The sequence below is a fragment of the Mustela putorius genome, unplaced genomic scaffold, assembly GCF_011764305.1.
Source record: "Mustela putorius furo isolate JIRA1106 unplaced genomic scaffold, ASM1176430v1.1 tig00000905_pilon_pilon_pilon, whole genome shotgun sequence".
Taxonomy (NCBI): Eukaryota; Metazoa; Chordata; class Mammalia; order Carnivora; family Mustelidae; genus Mustela; species Mustela putorius.
Genome location: NW_025421511.1, coordinates 5,801,205 through 5,819,237, shown reverse-complemented (window position 1 = coordinate 5,819,237; position 18,033 = coordinate 5,801,205). Strand labels below are relative to the sequence as shown.

General features: G+C 55.7%; 1 protein-coding gene across 1 annotated transcript in view; it reads left to right on the top strand.

Moving 5' to 3' along the window:
* The window catches only part of DLGAP2 (DLG associated protein 2), a 337,349-nt gene that overhangs the window by 277,837 nt on the left and 41,479 nt on the right, over positions 1-18,033 (top strand). Inside the window, exon 6 of the mRNA XM_013063663.2 lies at positions 2,274-2,493. Coding sequence (XP_012919117.2) covers positions 2,274-2,493 — 220 coding nt within the window. The remainder of the gene's footprint in view (positions 1-2,273; positions 2,494-18,033) is intronic.

The window sequence follows — 18,033 nt, the reverse complement described above, 5'->3', positions numbered from 1 at the left end:
TGGTTCACAAAAGAAGACCGAGGAAGGTTTGAAAGACACTGTTTGTGGCCGTAACTTTGGCGCTTAATGTCCTCCTGGGTTCCGGGAGCTGAGCCGCGTTTCGAGTCCCCGTGTGACGTTGTATCTGCGTTTCCGAGTCTCCCTCAGTCTCAGTGAACACGTCAGCTCTCAGAGAGCAGGTCACTTTGACCAGTTCTTTGGGAGGAACAAGGCAGCTTTCCTTCTAGAACCTCCTGAAGTGTTCGTGTGGCTGTAAGTGCCAGCAAGTGGGCCTCACGGAAATTGTAGTCCTTTGTCTATAAACTGGTTTTCTCCTCGGAGGGAGTGGGATTGAGCAGGGTTTCCACTAAATCCTGCCACCGGACATGAGCCACATCACTCAGATTTGGGCCTCTTCAGGCTGTCCAACGTGGATCTTCAACATAAGTGTTATGAGACAATCGGAGGCTTTGTGATAGCGTGTGTCGTGGAAAATGCCATGTTTCAAACCAGCACGTGTGTGTCCCGTGCTCTGCTCTCCAAGGAGCTGGGGCTGTCCTGACGCGAGTATTGGCTCTGTCTGTCCCTCTGCAGCTTCAGGAACCCAAAGGCTGTTCAGACTGACACTCTCACCTGTAATTTCCCTCTGGTCCTTTCTGCCGCACAACCCGGAGACTCCTCCCCTTACGCCGTGGGTCTTAGTGGCGGCAGGCCCCGCCTCCAGCGTCTGGACCTCCAGCCCGGGTTCAGCGTGCTCCGATCTGCTGAGTGGAAGGAGCCTGTATTCTAGTCAAGAACCCAGGTGACACCAAAGAAGCCGCAGTCAGGGCCACAGTTAGAGACTAGAAAAAACCACGTTTGCTTCCCTGTGAGAGGGGCGGTCGGGGTCTTTTACCTGCTTTCACTCTGTGAATGGTCGGAGGACAGCGACAGACGTGGCGTTTCAGACAGTGCCTGTTCATGCCTGTCTGTCGGCGTCAGCCAGGGTTGCCAGGAGGTGTGGGTGTGGACGCGGCGGCCGGCGGTGCAGGAGTGTGCTGGGGACGAGTGGCTGCGGGCTCCTCGTGGGCTCGGCAGGGAGCAGCCATCTGGGAAGTGGGACAGGGGTCTCAGGGTCTGGCCCCAGACCCTCCGAATGCCTAGGGCAGGAGGGATGGGCCAGGGGCCGATCTGGGAACAGTGCAGACCCAGAAGGCGCTCCCTCTGCCCGGTGCCTCCCCACTGTGCGCGGGGCCCACGCTCACCCTCCCGGCCTCCCGTGGGCCTCGGCCCTCACCCATCGGCCTCGTCCCGCACATACGCACCTGTTAAGCCACGCAGGGTTCACGCAAGTGGCAGACCCAGCCTGTGGGAGTAGCAGGAGAGGGCTCCCTCCTCAGCGGTCCATTCAGCCTGGCTCTGAACCGCCTAGGGAGTCTCCCGGTCCGCAGGCCAGGGGCGACCGCGCACTGTGACTTCTCACTCCTGAAATCCTCCCCCCGCCAAGCTGCTGTTAGCACCGCGTCCCTCCTCCCTGGACTCCCACTTAGAACCGCGAGTTGGTCTCGGGGCAAATTCATGAGTATCGGCCCCTGCCGGTGTCACAGACCCCACACCAGGGCCCTCCAGCCAACCCGATGGTCACGACCGTGTGCGCACGTGCCCCCACCCCCGTCCAAAGCCTGGAGATTCACTTTGATACATTTGGAACTTTGAGGTTCCCAGGGTGACTCTGGACCTGGGAGTTCCGTTGCAGCCTTGCAAACCATTCCCTTCCTGCCAAACGACGCGAGGAGGTGAGTCTCCTCCTGTCCCAGCACAACAGCAACGGAGCTGGGGTGCACAGGGCAAAACCCCGCCGGCCAGACGCGTGGTGGGTTTCCATGACGATGCCCAGAAGCAGACTGAGCGTGTGTTTGCCACGGTGGCCTCCACACCTGGCTCTGGCCGCTGTCAGCAGCCTGGAGAGGTGACAGAGGCGCTGGGGACAGCACAGAGGGGGGTGGCCGTCTGAACCTGACCTCGCACGCTCTCGGCCTCTCACAAACCTGCCGCCCCCGGCTGCCACCCGTCAGGCTTTCCGTGGGCTGCTCGGAATGTCAGGAGGGTCTTGGAGCTGACGTTGTTCTTAGCGTTTGGTAAGAAATAGCCCAGGAAGATGCCCCTAAGCCTGACAGACCCGCGCGGCCCAGCTCCCGGGAACGGCGCTGCACAGGCTGCGCTGGGGCAGGTGCATTTTGTCTTCTCTCGTTCTGGGTGGACCCGGCCGCGGTCGCTGGCCGGGCCTCGCCACCGACTGTGCGCTGTTGTTGCAGATGAGCGAGGCGGAAATGAACGGGCAGTTCGAGTCGGTGTGTGAGTCGGTCTTCAGCGAGGCCGAGTCGCAGGCCATGGACGCCCTGGACCTCCCCGGCTGCTTCAGAACCAGGAGCCACAGCTACCTCCGGGCCATCCAGGCCGGCTACTCGCAGGACGAGGAGTGTGGTCCGGCCTCAACGCCCCCCAACACTGCCGCGACCATCCGGTCCGCAGCAGGTAAGAGCGCCTGTCTGGCCTCCCAGAGGAGCGCAGCCCCTCCACGCAGGGAAGCAACATCCCGCAGAGGTTCCGTACCTTTGCCAAGTGGCTCTCGGTGCGTTGTCACACTTGTGGTGGGGTTGGGAACGTTTCTTTCATGACTGACCTTTCTTCCGCTTAGGATGTGATCTTAGTACCAAGGTTCTTTAAAAGAATCCAGCGCAGCTTCCGTGAGGGTTTCTGTAGGAAACGGGCTGACGCGCTGACATCTGGACGGTGATCGTAACTTCAGGCCGAGGGTCACTGGATCGAGGTCAAACCTGAGGGTCACGCTAGGACGCCCGGGCTCCCTCCTCGCTGCGTCCAGTCTGAGTGGCTCATACACACGACTCTGTGCTCAGAGCCCATGTGTCGCCTGCCTGGGTCTGCTGACCATCCCCGCACTCTGCGGCTCGGTGTCACGGCGGGCTTGCGTTCCTCTGGAAAACCGTATCCACCCCGGGAATGTCCACCACCGGGACTACATGTTGGTGCGCAAGAGCTCGCGGCTCTGCTCCCACTCGGGTGGCGTGACGAGTACGCACAGCCCAGACAGACCACGCGACATGGTGCTCAAGAAGCGCCGTCCGGGCTGCGCACACCCCGAACTCAGAAAGCAGCCGCGGCCAGGGGCAAGGTCCTCTGACTCCGGGCAGAGCGAGGAAGGGACCAGTGTGGGAAAACGGCGATCACGGTGTCCGGTAAACAAGCGCGGGCCCGGGGAGAGGGGGCGGGACAGGGAGCTCGGGAAGGGGGTCTCAGCGGCCCGCGGGCAGCAGGGCGCCGCTGTTGGCGCACTTTGGGAAGAGCGTGGGGTGGGAGAGCGAGCCCATGGGAAGCAGGAACTGCGTTCGGGCCTCGCCCTGGGAGTCGGGCCCTCCCGGACCACAAGCTTATTGACTTCCCGACTCTCGGTGCTCAGAAGAAGCGGTCGTGGTGACTGATTCGTGCAGGGAGCGAGCGGCTACTTTTCAAAGTGCATGTGGGTCCTCTGCAATCTTTCTGTGTGGCTCTGTGGCACCCACGTGGGGGTTTGGTGACGTGTTTTGACCATGAAGGTTTGAGGTGTTCCGAAGAAGTGGACTGGGCCACGGGGTGCCGGGTTCCCACTGCAGGGTGCCGTGGCGACGGAGGGGCCAGCCCCACGGATGTGCTCCGTGCACGTGGGCCAGGCAGTGGCAGTTACCGGGGCATCCTCTCGGCGGGCTTTGTGGGTGGCGGGGCTGAGCCTCTGGCTCTCCTCCTACACGTCCCGGATCTCAGGAGGTCCCTGCCTCCCCTCGGCGCAGTCACAGACCACCTTTCCTGCTCTGCCCTCGTGGGAAATGACCGCGTTCCAAACGTAGGGAAGTGGTGAGTTTCACAGCCCCTGCATTTTAGTATATGTGCTGCCAAAGCGAGCACACAGCCCCTGCATTTTAAAAAACACACTTTCAGAGATGTTGGCTGATCTCTTTGCTCGTGTTTGTTGAATGTCTCTTATGAGCGAGTGACAAGTGAGCACTTTGATGGTCTTCAGAAAGGCTTTGCAACCGTAATTACCCAGTAGAAAATGACTTCATTGTGTTTAGGGCTGTCATTATGGGAGAAGAAAAATAAAGCTGTTTGCATAGAGATAATGCAAGAGCCCGTGCAGAAACCAGACTAAAATTCTAATTTATGTACATACCATTTTCATGAGTACATTGTTGTGTTCCCAAAATGTAGGCACCAGATAAATCACAAAAGATGCTTCTAGTCTGTATTTGTCTCGGATCTTGGCCTGGTTATGGAGTCAAGATTGCCTCCAGGCTGGGGCTGTGGGGCCGTGCCAGGGTCAGGGAAGGGCCTGAATCGGGTTAAAAGAGGAAGCAAAAACCGCTCGGGGAGATCCCCAGCCCAGAAGGCCATTCTGAAGAAGGGGAGAGCAGAGGGCTCTCTCGCACTCGCGTTTCCCGCTTCACCCCAGGCGCTGTGTGTGCTCATGTCCTCCGCAGACCTGAGCAGGCGGCAACTGTCCGTTCGGTAAGACCGAGAAAACACTAAGAGACGGAGAGTCCTCATGTAGAAAAACAAAGGTAGGGGGAGGAACTTCCAGCTACACAGAACGTAAATGCCCCCAACCTTCCAGTCGGCCCAGGGCTCCCTGTCTGTCAGGCAGTCGTTCTGTCCTAACACACTCAGCAGGCGGCGTTCAACGTTGACCTCTCCCCGCGGTCCTCTGGGCATTTCGACAAACTGATTTTCTTCTATGGTTCTACAACTGTCTCTTAAAATAACTCCAAAAAAAATAGAAAACGATTTTCAAATTTACTCACAGTGATTATCTGGAAACCTAAGATTTATTTAAATATGTTTCTTTTTGCAAGCTTGAAAAGTGGAAGTTGATGCGATTGGCTTGTCTCCCCTAGAACAAATGCATTCGTGTAACGAAATACGCAGCTCGGACTCACGAACTGTGTGACAGAGGCGTGAAAGTGTGTCGAGAACGCTGGGACGTGCGGTGGCCTTTCTGGTTTAGACGCCCGCGCATGGGCGCTCGCTTCAGCGGCCCCTGCCTTCAACACCCGACAGACCGATGCTGTCAGCGCGTGTTGCTTGTCTGGGGGGACTGGAGGGCAGCTGTGTTGAACCCTGAAGGGCACGCGGCCGAATGGCCTTCTGCTCAGGTGCCGGGGGAACGCACGTGGGGCCTGGTACGTGCTCTGCGGGGCGACACACAGCCGCAGACGTCTGTCCTGCGCCGTGTCTCTCATTAGGAGAATGGCCGCGTGCTGATTACTGTCCTGTCCTTCCATGAAGTGGTTTCGAAAACATCTAACTTTCATTTCACACATGGGTTCTTCCTCGTCTGTGAAATGATTTATCAGAGAGATTTACTTGTCTGCATATGCATTCCACCCCATCTTTCTGGGGAGAGAACGTTATTGATACCATAGAGGAAAATGCCATAAAATTAGATTATAATGATTTTTCTCTGGGTCAAAAGTTTTTTCAACAAATGTCACAACTGATTCTAGAATTATTAAAACAAAGGGAAAATCCATACAAAGCATGACAGAGGAAATAGCCATAAATTTATTTTCATTTTATTGTTTATAGTTCAGTAGTAACTTGTCCCTCAGTGTACATCATAATTCCAGTTTCCAGGAGCACCTTGGGCCTCTAGGGTTCAGCTGCCTTCCTCAGCCCCCGAGCCACAGCTGGGTCTGTTTCTGTCCCCACGCTCCCTTCTCTGACTTGGGGATGACATTGGGCCTGGACTCAACCCAGGGATGGTCCCATCTCCAGACCCGGAACCTAATCACACCTACAAACATGTCTTCTGCCATGGTAGGTGACACAGGGCCCAGGAACAAGACTGTGGACATCTGGGGGTGGGGGCATTCTCTTGTCTACCATCATGGGATCATGATGCCGTGATCCTAAATCCTGTAAATATTATAGTAAGTACTGGCTGACAGCCTTGGGAAGGGTTGGGTGGACGAGGTACCCTGAGCCCAGAGTAGATGTCTGTGTCCTCTAAAGCATGGGGAACCCGTCACCCTGCTGGGCACGTGAAGTTAGTCCTTCTCATGAACCCAACCTCCTCCAGATGACGGGAAACCTAACCCCGTGGAGTCTGCCGGACGGGGGTCTCATGAGAAGCCCTCAGCTGTGGCCAGGGGACATGGAGGCTCCCCTTCCGGCAACCGCAGGATCAGACTTTCTGCCAAAGGCTCGTCTCCAGCTGTGTGGCCACGGGAACCGGCGCGTGGGTGATTCAGGGGCAAGGACCGACCGCGAACACGTTCGTCTCCTTTATGAGGCGGCCCGTGGCACCAAGATCTCTGGAGCCTGAGGGTGTCTCTGCCAAGGCTTCCGTGGGGCTTCTGCTCTCCCGGTGGCCTTGCGTTTCAGTAGAAGTCCGGGTTGCAGGCTGGACGTCGGAAAGGTGCGGCGTCATCTGTGGGATGGAAACTCGCTGGTTCCTGGGACGGCCGTCAGGAGTCATCTATCAGCTTTATCCACGTGTGCCCACGACCTCCCGGATAAACAGGCACAAGGCGGTCCCAGCCCTGGGGACTGGGGGGTGAAGCTGTGCAGTTACCAAACGCAGCGGAGGGGCCCCCGTTTCCCGGGCAGGCGGTGAGTGAGCGTGCTCTCTCCTTCGAAACCCGTGTTCAGGCCACCCTTGCGCCTCCCTCAGAAACACTCCCCGGGCACTGACAGTGGGGAGGGGGCCACAGAGCGAGCGACCCCCAGTCGTGGGCTCCATTCCGTTCCGTCTCCAAACCGGCCAACAGGCTGAGTCCCAGCAGGCCGGAGAGGAGACCCACATACCGAAGACTCGCAGCCCGGATCCTTACACTTTACGACTGTCGGTGGCTGACCGTGTCCCTCCGTCCCTACCTGAGATCGGGGACAACTGGAGCAGGCGGGAGCGCGGCGGTGCGCTTGGAGACCCACGGGGCACGTTCTGTCCGTCGTGGAGGCAGCAGCGAGAAGCTGTCTCTGGACTTATGCTCTCTCCCCCTTACCTTCCACGGGCCTCTGATTTTCTTTCTAAAAATATAGCCCCCCAAATGCATAGAATGCAGTTAAATGTAATAAAAATTACAGCCTAGCCCCAGTGTGCCCGCCTGCCACCCTTTCAGTTTCCTGTTACCAGGGAGCAAAGGCTCCGTCCCCTGTGGGGACAACAACCCTCGATGACCTGACCCAGGCTCACCCCGCAGCTGCGCTGGAAGCCCCAGCTGGTGCCCACCCCCTCAGACCTTCTCACTGCTTTTGCATATGCCCTGCCCAGCCCAGAACCCGCTGCCCGGCTTTCTGTATGTCATTCATAGCTTTGCTTAAAATGCAACTCAGAGACCCTTTCTTCCTGGAAGCCTTCTCTGATTCATTCTCCTAATCAATTTAGATGCCAAGATAAAATCATCAGTCCTGGGACACCTGGGTGGCTCCATCCGTGAAGTGTCTGCCTTCGGCTCAGGTCATGATCCCAGGGTCCCGGGATCGAGCCCCACATCAGGCTCTCTGCTCAGCAGGAGCCTGCTTCCTCCTCTCTCTCTGCCTGCACACCCTCACTTGTGCTCTCTCTCAAATAAACATAATCTTTGAAAGAATAATTTGTTAGCTCCTCCTCCCTGATCAGATAAGTTCTAACAAAAAAATTATTAAAACAACAAAATCCTAATTTTCATTTCTTTAAAAAAGATGCTTCTCTTTCAAAGATGTAGAGATACTAGATGCCCACGACGTGAAGCTACAGCCGTATGCACTAGTCTATGTGTTTACACTGTCTTTTATACAGGTTATAAAAGCATTGATACTATGGATTTTAGTCCTTACTTGTTAGTTTAAAAAGCATTACAGTTATACTTTTTAACTTATGCTTCTTAATATCTTAGACAAGTTATTTAAATTCATAATATTATAAAACATGAGAATATTGAAAAAAAATAATTTTGCTCTCTCAGGAAGAAAAAATCCTGTAACAATGCTGTTAAATCAGATCACCCAGAGTGAATTTTTAGTTTTCTTTCCATTATGACATAGAACATAAACTCATACCGGTGGAGCGCCTGGTGGCTCAGTTGGTAGAGCCTCTGCCTTCGGCTCAGGTCGTGATCCGGGGGTCCAGGGATCGAGTCCCACATCGGGCTCCCTGCTCAGTGGAGAGTCTGCTTCTGTCCCTCCCCCCACTTGTTCTCTCTCTCTCTCAAATAAATAAAAATCTTTAAAAAAACAAACCTCACACTGGAAATGGGAGGAACATGACCATAAACTCCTATTCGTACGTTTCAGTTTATTGATTATGCAGACTTAATAATTTCACATATATCGTCTTTAAAACACACTTAAAAGTTATAATTGATTTGTTACTTTTGTAACTTCAAATTTTCATTCTTTGCTTCTGGGTTCCAAGAAACACTTGAGACAATTTCATACGACAAATCTGGACTTACACAAAAATGGTTTCTGGTTAGGAATTTCTAGATTCTGGAGAATTTGCCTTTTATAAAAATGATCCTTTAAAACATGGCACATGAGTGGAAGAGAATTAGACTTCTTACTACCCCCACATCCTTCCCATTGTGTTGCAAGTGGCTGGCGGGCTTCTGCTCTGCGTTGGTGATAGAGGATGCAAGCATCGTCATTCTGAGGAACGTTGGAAAATCTCACTTAGGATCATTGACCGTGTGTCAGCCTGACTGGGCCAGATATTTAGTCAAACACAATCGTGGATGTTTCTACGAGGTTTGCTTTCTTTCTGCTGAATGAAATGTTTGGATCGATAGGATTGAGAAAGCAGACTGCTCTCCCTCATCTGGGTGGGCCACATCCAATCCGTTGAAGGCCTGGCTAGAACACAAAGCTGACCCTCCTACGGGCAGGAGAGAATTCGTCCTGCCTGACTCTTCAAATTGGGAAATCAGCATTTTGCTACTGGACCACGCGGGGTAGGGGGACGGGTCCACCAGGCCTGTCAGAAGTGAGTGGAGCCAGAAGGCAGACAAAACTCTGCAAACTCTGTTTTAGAAAAAGGACGACCATGGTGAGTGCCAGAAAAGCCCCACAGAGAAGGGAGGGAGAGGTCAGACTTCAGAGGTGACCCGGCCGTGACCAGCAGCAGCAAGGCACCAGAGACTCAGCAGCCACGTAGCCTGCGGGGGTCGTCCCAGCACAGGCGGTCAGGACCGCGGAGGTCTGCGGGGTCAAAGCACGTGGCTCTGGGTATGAGACGTCCCTGCTCTCCTGGCTGAGTGGACAGCTCACGCCCTGCAGGGAACTGACAAGAAATGCAGACAGTCTCTCAGCAGAGGTCACCTGCTCTGGAATTGAGGTCCCAGCCTGGAGTCCAGGGGCCCTTAATAGAGTCAAGGGTCAGGGCTGCATGAAGGCTGATGGGTTTAAAAGTGAATCTTTATTTTTATGAATGTCTGACCATAAGAATCGCTTTGGTTATGGATGTGCGCAACAGGAAACACTCGCGAGGGCCGTGTCCATGACTTCATCGAGCATGGAACCCAGAGAGTGACCTCCACTCAGTTCTTGGTGCCATTTCAAAACATCCCTTGAGTGCCTCGGTCTCAGAAACGACCGTGCTCATCCGTCCTGCTCTCGAGCTCACCATTTGCCACGTTAATACACACATCTGTATCTCAAAGACATGGACTATTTTGGTAACTGCAGTACAATGTAAGGTTTTTAATCATCTGCGTTTTATTTTTTGTGGTTAAACCCTGACTTTGAGAAGGAAGCTGCAGGTTCCACCAACCCACCAAGGAGTCATAGCACACAGAAGGCTTAGGAGTACAGGCTCCCGTCAGCCGGCATCATGGTGGGACGTCTCTCCACAGCTGAGTGCAGTGTCCCATGTTTCTAGTATTGGGTTTTCTCATAGAGGTCAGGAATTATTTTAATCTTCTCTACTGGGATGTGAGGGCCGTGAGAACGGGCACCAGTTAGGAATGGTGAAACGTGCCATCAGAAACACCCAGAGCGGTGTCCACACTTAGAAGGGGCTTGAATTCGTCACCTGTGAATTGCCTTGCATGTCCTGGGTCGGGAAGAACCTGTCGGACGCACACGGACTGTGCTCTGGGGTGAGTTTCCCGTGTGCGCACACGATAGCAGGGTAATGCTGTGTCTTCCCAAGGGTTCTTGATCTGGGATCCCCCGCAGCACTGCTGTCCCACGGAACATTCCTCCTCCCGGGGTCTCCGACCACCAGCAGCGTGACAGCAGGGATGTGGCATCAGGAAGCCCACAGTTTGCTTTGTGGGGAGCTGCTCCCAGTGGCCTCTCCGGCAACATGACCAATCAGCTCCAATGAACCCACTGGAAACAACCCCACAATTATTCCCAAACAGCGCTGGTGTGGCCAGGCTGGGACGTGCCGCCCAAAGCAGTCACAAACCTGCAGGATAGGCCCTGGTTTATCTTGAGTTGATAGCGTTCAGAGGATCCACTGAAGGTCACATCCATTCCCGAGGCATTGGGGGGATCACTCCAGAAGAATTTAGTTCCCCATCGCCTCATCTACCCCAACACGGTACGGGACTCCATAAATATTTGCTGAATGTATGAATAATTGACCTGAGAATCTACAGTCTATGAAATATTTAGAGCCATTCACAGGAGCGGTTGGCACTGACTTAATATTTTAAATTCAATATTTAAACTCCCCTGAGCTTGGCTACGACCCAGTTGGACTTTCCTTCTTTTCTGTTTGTCTCTGTGGGCGGTTCCCGTTCACCAGCTCCCACGGCCTCGCATGTCCCTGGGCCGTTGCCGCCTGTCCACAGCGTCATCTACTTTCTCCGACCAGCGCCCCACCCCCGTTCTGAGTGCCTCGCCCTCCTGCCTGGTGCACTGGGAGACTTAGCCTCTGTCATTCTAGGGTGAGCCCAGGGCTTGGTGAGGCCTGCACCCACACATGGCAGGAAGGACCCCAGAAACCTGCCGCTGCCCAAGATCTCCATGTCCCTTCGGCAGGGCCCCCCGAGTCTCCCGGCCTCACGGGGCCTCATCAGGACTGCAGCTGCCGGAGGCCCGCAGACCTGACCCTGGCTCCCAGCCCGACATCTTCGGTCTCCACTCTCGTCCCACGCCACCTGGACTGCCGGACGCTTGCTCTACCGAGCCAGGCTGTCACAGGCTGTGACAAGGGTCCAGCGGAAGTTACCCTGGAGCTGGCTTCCACCGAGGAAACCTCAAGAAGAGGAGCCCAGAGCCGGCTTGCCGGGGGAAGGACTGTGGGAAGAGGACGCGCAGGTGAGCCCCGAAGACTTCCCTGCGGTGGCGGCCAGGTGCGGCCTTCTCCCCAGGGTGCCGGCGGCCACGCCCCGACCCGCCCCCTGGACGATGTCTGCGCACACCCTGGGGAGAGGCACGCCGCGGCCCCGACCCGGAGTGGTTGCCTGCCGCCCTGCCCAGCTGAGTTCTCGTTCTCCGCACAGATGAGGGGCCTGCCTTGCTCTAAAATTCAGGATGGCCACGGCGAGACACACATCTCAGAAACGTTTCTGCGAGCGAAGAAAAGCTCCAGCACTGCCTTCCTTCTGCCTTCACGAAGATGTCGGAGTTGCTCGAGTTCAGACTTCCAGTGAGTGCCGGCCACTTGCTGTTTGCTTTCAGGAGCGGGACTAGGCCACACGCAGTGGGCGCGGCCGCGGACCAGTCCTGAGTTTGGAGGAGAGGCTGGAACCAGGTGGATGACTGGGAGCTTGATCCTTTGACTGCTGTTCAGACACTGAAAATGCTCCACACTCACACTGTGTCACACACGCACGCTCACACATGCACACACTCAGTGTCTCACACACATGCACAGTCACACACTTACACACACAGTGCACGCATGCACACACTGTCCCTCATGCACGCACTCACACTGTCTCAAACTCTTGCACACACGTGCACACCCTCGTGCACATGCACACATACGTGTGCCTGTACTCACAGGCACACACACATGCTCACACATCTGCACGCACTTGTACTATCAGACTGCTGCACATACATGCACACACTCATGCACACGCTATCTCACGCATATGCACACACACTCACACATGCGTACAGGCACACACACACAGGCCCACACGTGTGTGCACACACTCACTCTCAATCCCCACGAGCTGGTGTGTGGTTAGGGACGTGGACCGTGGGGTGCGTATTTCTGCTGGTACGTCCACAGGACAGGTGGGAGTCGTGCGTGGTGAGGAGGCCGCCCTGTGGAATGCAGAAAGCGTGTCAAGCGCGTCGGACAGGCTTCATTTCACACTACCGTGGCCGTGGAGATGCTGCACTTTCTAACCCCAAGAAATGAGTGGAAGATCCCAGTGGATTGATCACGGGTCCTTTTATCCCTCGGTTGGTCTCTTTGTGATTCCTCGGCTGCCAAGGAGGAGAGCAGTGCGGAAGAGGGGACGGGTTACACCAGATTCACCGGGGCGTGAGCAGGAAGCCTGGGAGGGAAGCGCTTCTTTAGGTGGAGCGCAGAAACCTCATCGTTGGAGCAACCCCAGGTCTGCTGAGCTCCTGAGCGGCGACCCTAGACCCCACAGGAGGGGCGACCCCACAGGAGCGGTGACCCCACAGGGGCCACGGGGAGGCTCACATGCGGGCTCCTTAAGCTGCTTCTGCCTGTGACAGAACCCCGGCGTTTTCCCGATCAGCATCCTGGTTTATGGGCCGCCATTCCCTTGCCCCCGCTCTGATCGACGACGCGCCATCAACCTGTCCGACCCGCAAGGACTTCTTCCGCGCCGAACGCCAGTAAACCCCAGCGAGGTGCGTCGTACCACGAGAGGGAGCAGCACGGGCGGGCACAGGCTGAGGGGCTCCGCACGCGTGTGCACATTGACAAATCCAACATTCACAGCTTCTCTTCCGAGACCTGCTAGTTAAGGTTTAATTCCTGCTTGACCTTACACGTCCATACACGATGTTCTACGATTTGTAAAACAGCCTGTGTTCTTTGCTGAGTATTTGCAGCGTGAGCTTAGAGCGTAGACCTTAACTGTGGGGACAGGAGCTCGCTCCCGCCTGCTCCTTCTGCAGACCGGGATTGAACTGTCTCTGAGAGGACTCCCAAAAGACGTGCCTTCTGGCAAACGGTACTAGAAGAAGATGAATTTCTGTGGCATGTGGGGCCACTCAAGGCACGGGACTCCGCTGTTCGAGAGCCACTCCAAGGGTCTACAGCCGCACTGCCAGGGCTTGGAGGACAGAGCGTGGCGCCGGTCCCTGCAGCAGAAATGGGGCGCAAGTGCAGACGTTGGGACTCGCCTCGGTGCCTCAAGTGCACGTCTCCAGCATCCAGAGCCAGACAGTCCGCACCCCACACAGTTTCGGGATCACAGGGCGAGTGTTCTGGGTACCGGTGCCGACAAAGAAAGGCTCTTCTTGTTGCAAGTGCTCAGCCCATGATCTGTTCTGGGGTAGGCGGGTCGGCACACCCCGCAAACACTCCAGTCCCATCTCTTTCTGATCCTGTTGGAGGAGCCGGGGACACGAATGTGCAGCTGAGAGAGGCTGTTCCACTCCCATGACGTGTCTTCATGGGCAGCCATCAGGCCAAGGCAAATGAGTGTGGCCACATCAGTGGTCCCGGAAAGGTCACCAGGGGTCAGAATCCTCAGCGGTGTGAGAATGGCAGCTTTCAGCCCAGCTCACACTCTGGGTCGAGGCACCCAGCTCCCTGGACCCCAGCAGGCCTCCAGGGCCTCCCCAGAGAGGTGATGCCCCAGGCATAGACCCGGAGGCCCCAGCTGGGACGTTTCCCTGTGGCAGGCAGGACACTGCTCCCCCTGCAAATGGTCTGCCACGGCCGTCCTTCTCGAGCCTGGGGTTCCGGCCTCCCGCGACACCGGACGGTCGCTCCATCATCCCTACGTGCTGCGAACACAGGCACAGCCACCGGCAGGAGTGCAGCCTTTCCCCGCCGAGGTGCACGACACGGGGAGGTCCCTGACGGACTGCGGGACAGCTTGCGCTCCGTGGGGTTAGCTTCTAAGCTAGCAGGGCCCGCGTTCCTGGGCATCTCCGCAGAGGCCGGCGCTACGAGGCTGGAACGCCGCGGGCTCGTCTGTCCGGCCCCCCGTGCCTGCAGCAGCCCCTCCGTGGAGAACTCGGCTGCTCTCGCTTCCAGCCGAACGCTAACAGGCAGCTGTGGCGTGAGGACGTGGTGCTTCCGTTCAGCGTTGTGGCCCTGGCACTCACCAGGTGCTAACGGGCTGTTGGACCACAGGGCGCGCTGAGGCAGAAACCCGGCTGGGCTTACGCACAGGGCGGTGCTTTTCAGACACTCGATGAAGGCGCGCTTGGAGTCTGTCCTCAGTCCATCCTGTCTGTCCCCTTAGAACATAATGTGTATTTTGTTTTTTTAAGATTTTATGTATTTGACAGAGAGGGGGAGAGAGCACGAGCAGAAGGAGAAGGAGAAGCAGACTCCGTGCTGGGCAGGGAGCGCCATACAGGAGTCGATCCCAGGACCCCGGGATCATGACCTGAGCCGGAGGCAGACGCCTCACCAGTGGGGTCCCCCAGGCACCCCCCTAATGGATATTTTAATAATTGACCTATTTAATAATAGGTTTGGTGTGCTGCCTGCACCCCGGGTAGGGCACAGGCACCGGGGACACAGGGACAGGAGAACAGGTGTTTCTCTAACGTTCAGGACACCTACCAAGGTCCAGGAGAGGCACACACGTCAGGGACGCACCTGTCACCATGCCAGCCTCACCTGGGGCCCCCGGCAGGGTGTGTCTGGGCTACCCCGGAGCAGGGATTCTGCTTCTCTAGCTCCAGGACTCGGGGTCGGGGTATCCTCTTGATGAAGGGGAAGGTCAGAACACAAGCGTGGGAGCTGCCGGCAGGCCTGAGTGCGTGAGCGGTTTCTGAAGAGCGCGGCGACGTCCCGCTGCGGCCCGTGGGCTTCCTCTCCTGCTCTTCTCTCCAGGCCCTGCTCCCTGTTGACTTGGGGGCAGTTTCCTAACAAAATGACCTTCGCCTGAGGCCCGGCAGCAGACGGAGGGCTGCCCCGAGCGCTTCTCCGCGGTGTCTCCAGCGCCGGTCCCGCGGGGGACTTGGAGCCGACGGGTCATCGACGAGCACAGAGCAGGCGCTCCCAGACCACCGCATGCTTGCTTTGTCCGTGTTCCTCGTCTGTGAGTCGGTCAGGAGCAGGGCTGCTTCTGCAGGCGCCCCAGCTCCCGACGCTGCTTGGACGGGACCCGCCACCACCGTCGCTCTGCGCTCCCAGAGCCACCGGCTTCCAGGCCACATGCATTGCTCCTGCCCGGCTGGTGCACCACTAGTGCCCGTCGGTTCCTGTGGGCTCTGGGGATCTGCAGAGAAGTCTTCAGCCAGGAAGCTCTGATCCGGGGGCACAGCCATCCGACCGGTCCCTGTCAGTGGGACACACCACAGGTGCATGTCAACGGTCGGCCCTGGCTTCGGGGTCGATGACCGTGTTTCCCGTCACAGTCACCTTGAGATCATGGCATGTCATGCCTACCATGGGGGTGGGCCTTGCAGCGTCCTCATGGGACTGTGCGGGGAAGCGGGCCCGTCTACGGTGCGATCGTGGGACTCTGAGCGCCAGGAGGGTGGGTGAGTCAGGCCTTAGGTGTGGTTTCCCCCTTGCAAGCAGCATTTGCCCGATCGACTTACTAACTTCTTCATGGAAGATTGTTTTCTTTCCCACGAACAAGAGGACGGTGGCGACTCCTGATACGTTAACTTACAGAGATCATCGTCCACACACTCCATTTGCCACACGTGAGGATCCACGATGCCACCGCCTCCCTGAAGGTTGAGGGCAGAACCGTAACCCTGGCACAGCTCGATTACCCTTCACCAGTAAATGTCCCCCATGAAACTAAATACACACACGTTTTCTTTGGAAAATCCACGCTCTTATTATGTAATTCGAGTTTTAAATATTTAAAAGAACAGGAAGTGTCTTGAGCAGCGGAACAGCTGTCACGACTTTATTTTACCGTCTACAAGATGCTAAATGCTGGTCACTCTGTAATTTCTTGCTAATTAACACGTTGGAAATAGATGTCTTTGTTCCCAACCCATTCGCGCCGCCCAGGACTTGGACGGCCTGTGTCGTTCTCTGTAGCTTCGGGGAGACCGTCCTGTGTCTGGCCGTGGGATGTGGCCTCTGTGTCCTGTTGGACTTAAACCGATGCCCTGAGACTAACATTAAGTCCGATGTCAACACGGCTTTCGTCTTTTATGTTGTCTCTCACCTTCGGAGTTCGGTTTCTCCACCACGCAGGCTCTCACTTAGACATTCATGGGCTTGATTGCTGTAATTCCTTCTACGCTGTTCTCTTTGAGGCTCTAATTAACAGAGGGCAGCGAGTTTAAGTGTGGCTCTCACATCCACACAGCGGTGACACCTGCCGTTGGAAACACATTCCATCTTGATTTCAGATATGTGCTCTCTGTGATGGAGTGCTAATTTTTAAATTTTCTTTTTGGCTTGCGGATGCCTAGCAAGGTTGCTTTCAGAAACAGTGTCCAGAAGACCAGGTGCGGATGGCGTATTACTAGGCATGGATTTAAAATACCCCAGTGTTGGCTTCAGAGATGACCCCACACCGTGGGACAGGGAGATCGGCCGGCCCTTGGTTTCATCTCGTTCAAACTAACGAATCTCAAATCAAGTGTGTTCCTCCAGATTCTCCCTCCAGAGATCCATTACCCAACCCTCTGAAGACCTGGAGGCAAGTCCTAGTGACTGGCTTGTGTGCTCTGTGTCTGCGGAACGGACTGGTGCACACGTACTCGGGCGACTGTGCAAGGCGAGAATGTTCTAGCCCACTGCTGTCCAGGGAGGCAGAAGTGCCGTAGGCCGTGCTCCCCGCCTGGGGACCCGTCACCGTGCAGGACCATCAGACACTGGAGACTCAGCTGGCGTTAACACAGGAGCTGGTTTTTAACTGACATTCAGAGACCGAGGTATTTCGGAAGCTAGGTCATTTACGTGGCTGCCGGCGGTGCGGTTGGCCGCGGCAGCCTCTCTCTCCTGCCCCTGGTTGCAGCTCTCTCGACCCAGGGCTCTGCGCAGGTCTTCAGAAAGGGCTTCCAGATGAGGCTCTCTCCACCCCACATATATCTGGGAAAGGACCGATTTCACACGCTTCCTCACAGCCCCGCGCACTCGCCTCTGGGCGGGAAGAGCTCATCGACCGGAGACTATTCCCTTCAGGCCTCACTGCCTTCACTGGATGCAATTTTTACAGAAATCTTCCAAAACTGGATTCTGTACATGGTTCCTTCCTTCCTAGGTCGTGTAATTAACCTTTTCTCGATGGCACAGAGGCGCGTGTTGGCACCAAGTATGCTCGAGAAGGAGGGCACTTTGCTGAGCTGCCTCCCTCCCGGGATCCTGGGGTTTGGGGATGAGTCTCACCAGCTGCTCCGATCCCGGGAACACAAGCAAAACCCAAACTAGCTTTGTAATCGCCGTAGGTGGTTTATGCCGTGGTTTCCACGGTTTCTACAGCGCTCCACGCAGGCCGCGCCCTGCTTGACACCCATCCCCAGGCTCACCCAGCCCCACCCCCGTCCCCCTGAGACCTCAGTCTGTGTCCCGGGTCCACAGTCTGTAGGGATCTCCTTCCCTGGGACGAGGAAGCCACTGGAACAGCCGTCAGAGATGCCGCTGGGTTTCACACAGTGAAAGAGACCCATGACGGGCTTTTAAAACCAAAAGGATGCTTATGCCTGAGCTCAATTTTTTAAAAAATAGATCTCCAGACACCTTAAGATATTAAGTTAAATAATTATTTCACTTTTATTTCAAAATTCTTATTTGACCACTGATATTTAAATAAATTTTAAGTGATTGCTTAGAAAACTTTCTCTGTTGGCAGAGAATTCAGTAGCATTATATTGCTAAATTAAATTTTCAGTTTTCAGTTGCATTTAATGTTTGCCTGATATGCATATAGAAAATGATAGATAACAATGCCTGTAATTAGTGAGTATTAGTTCTGGTGAGTATGTTCTAATTGTGTATTCACATAC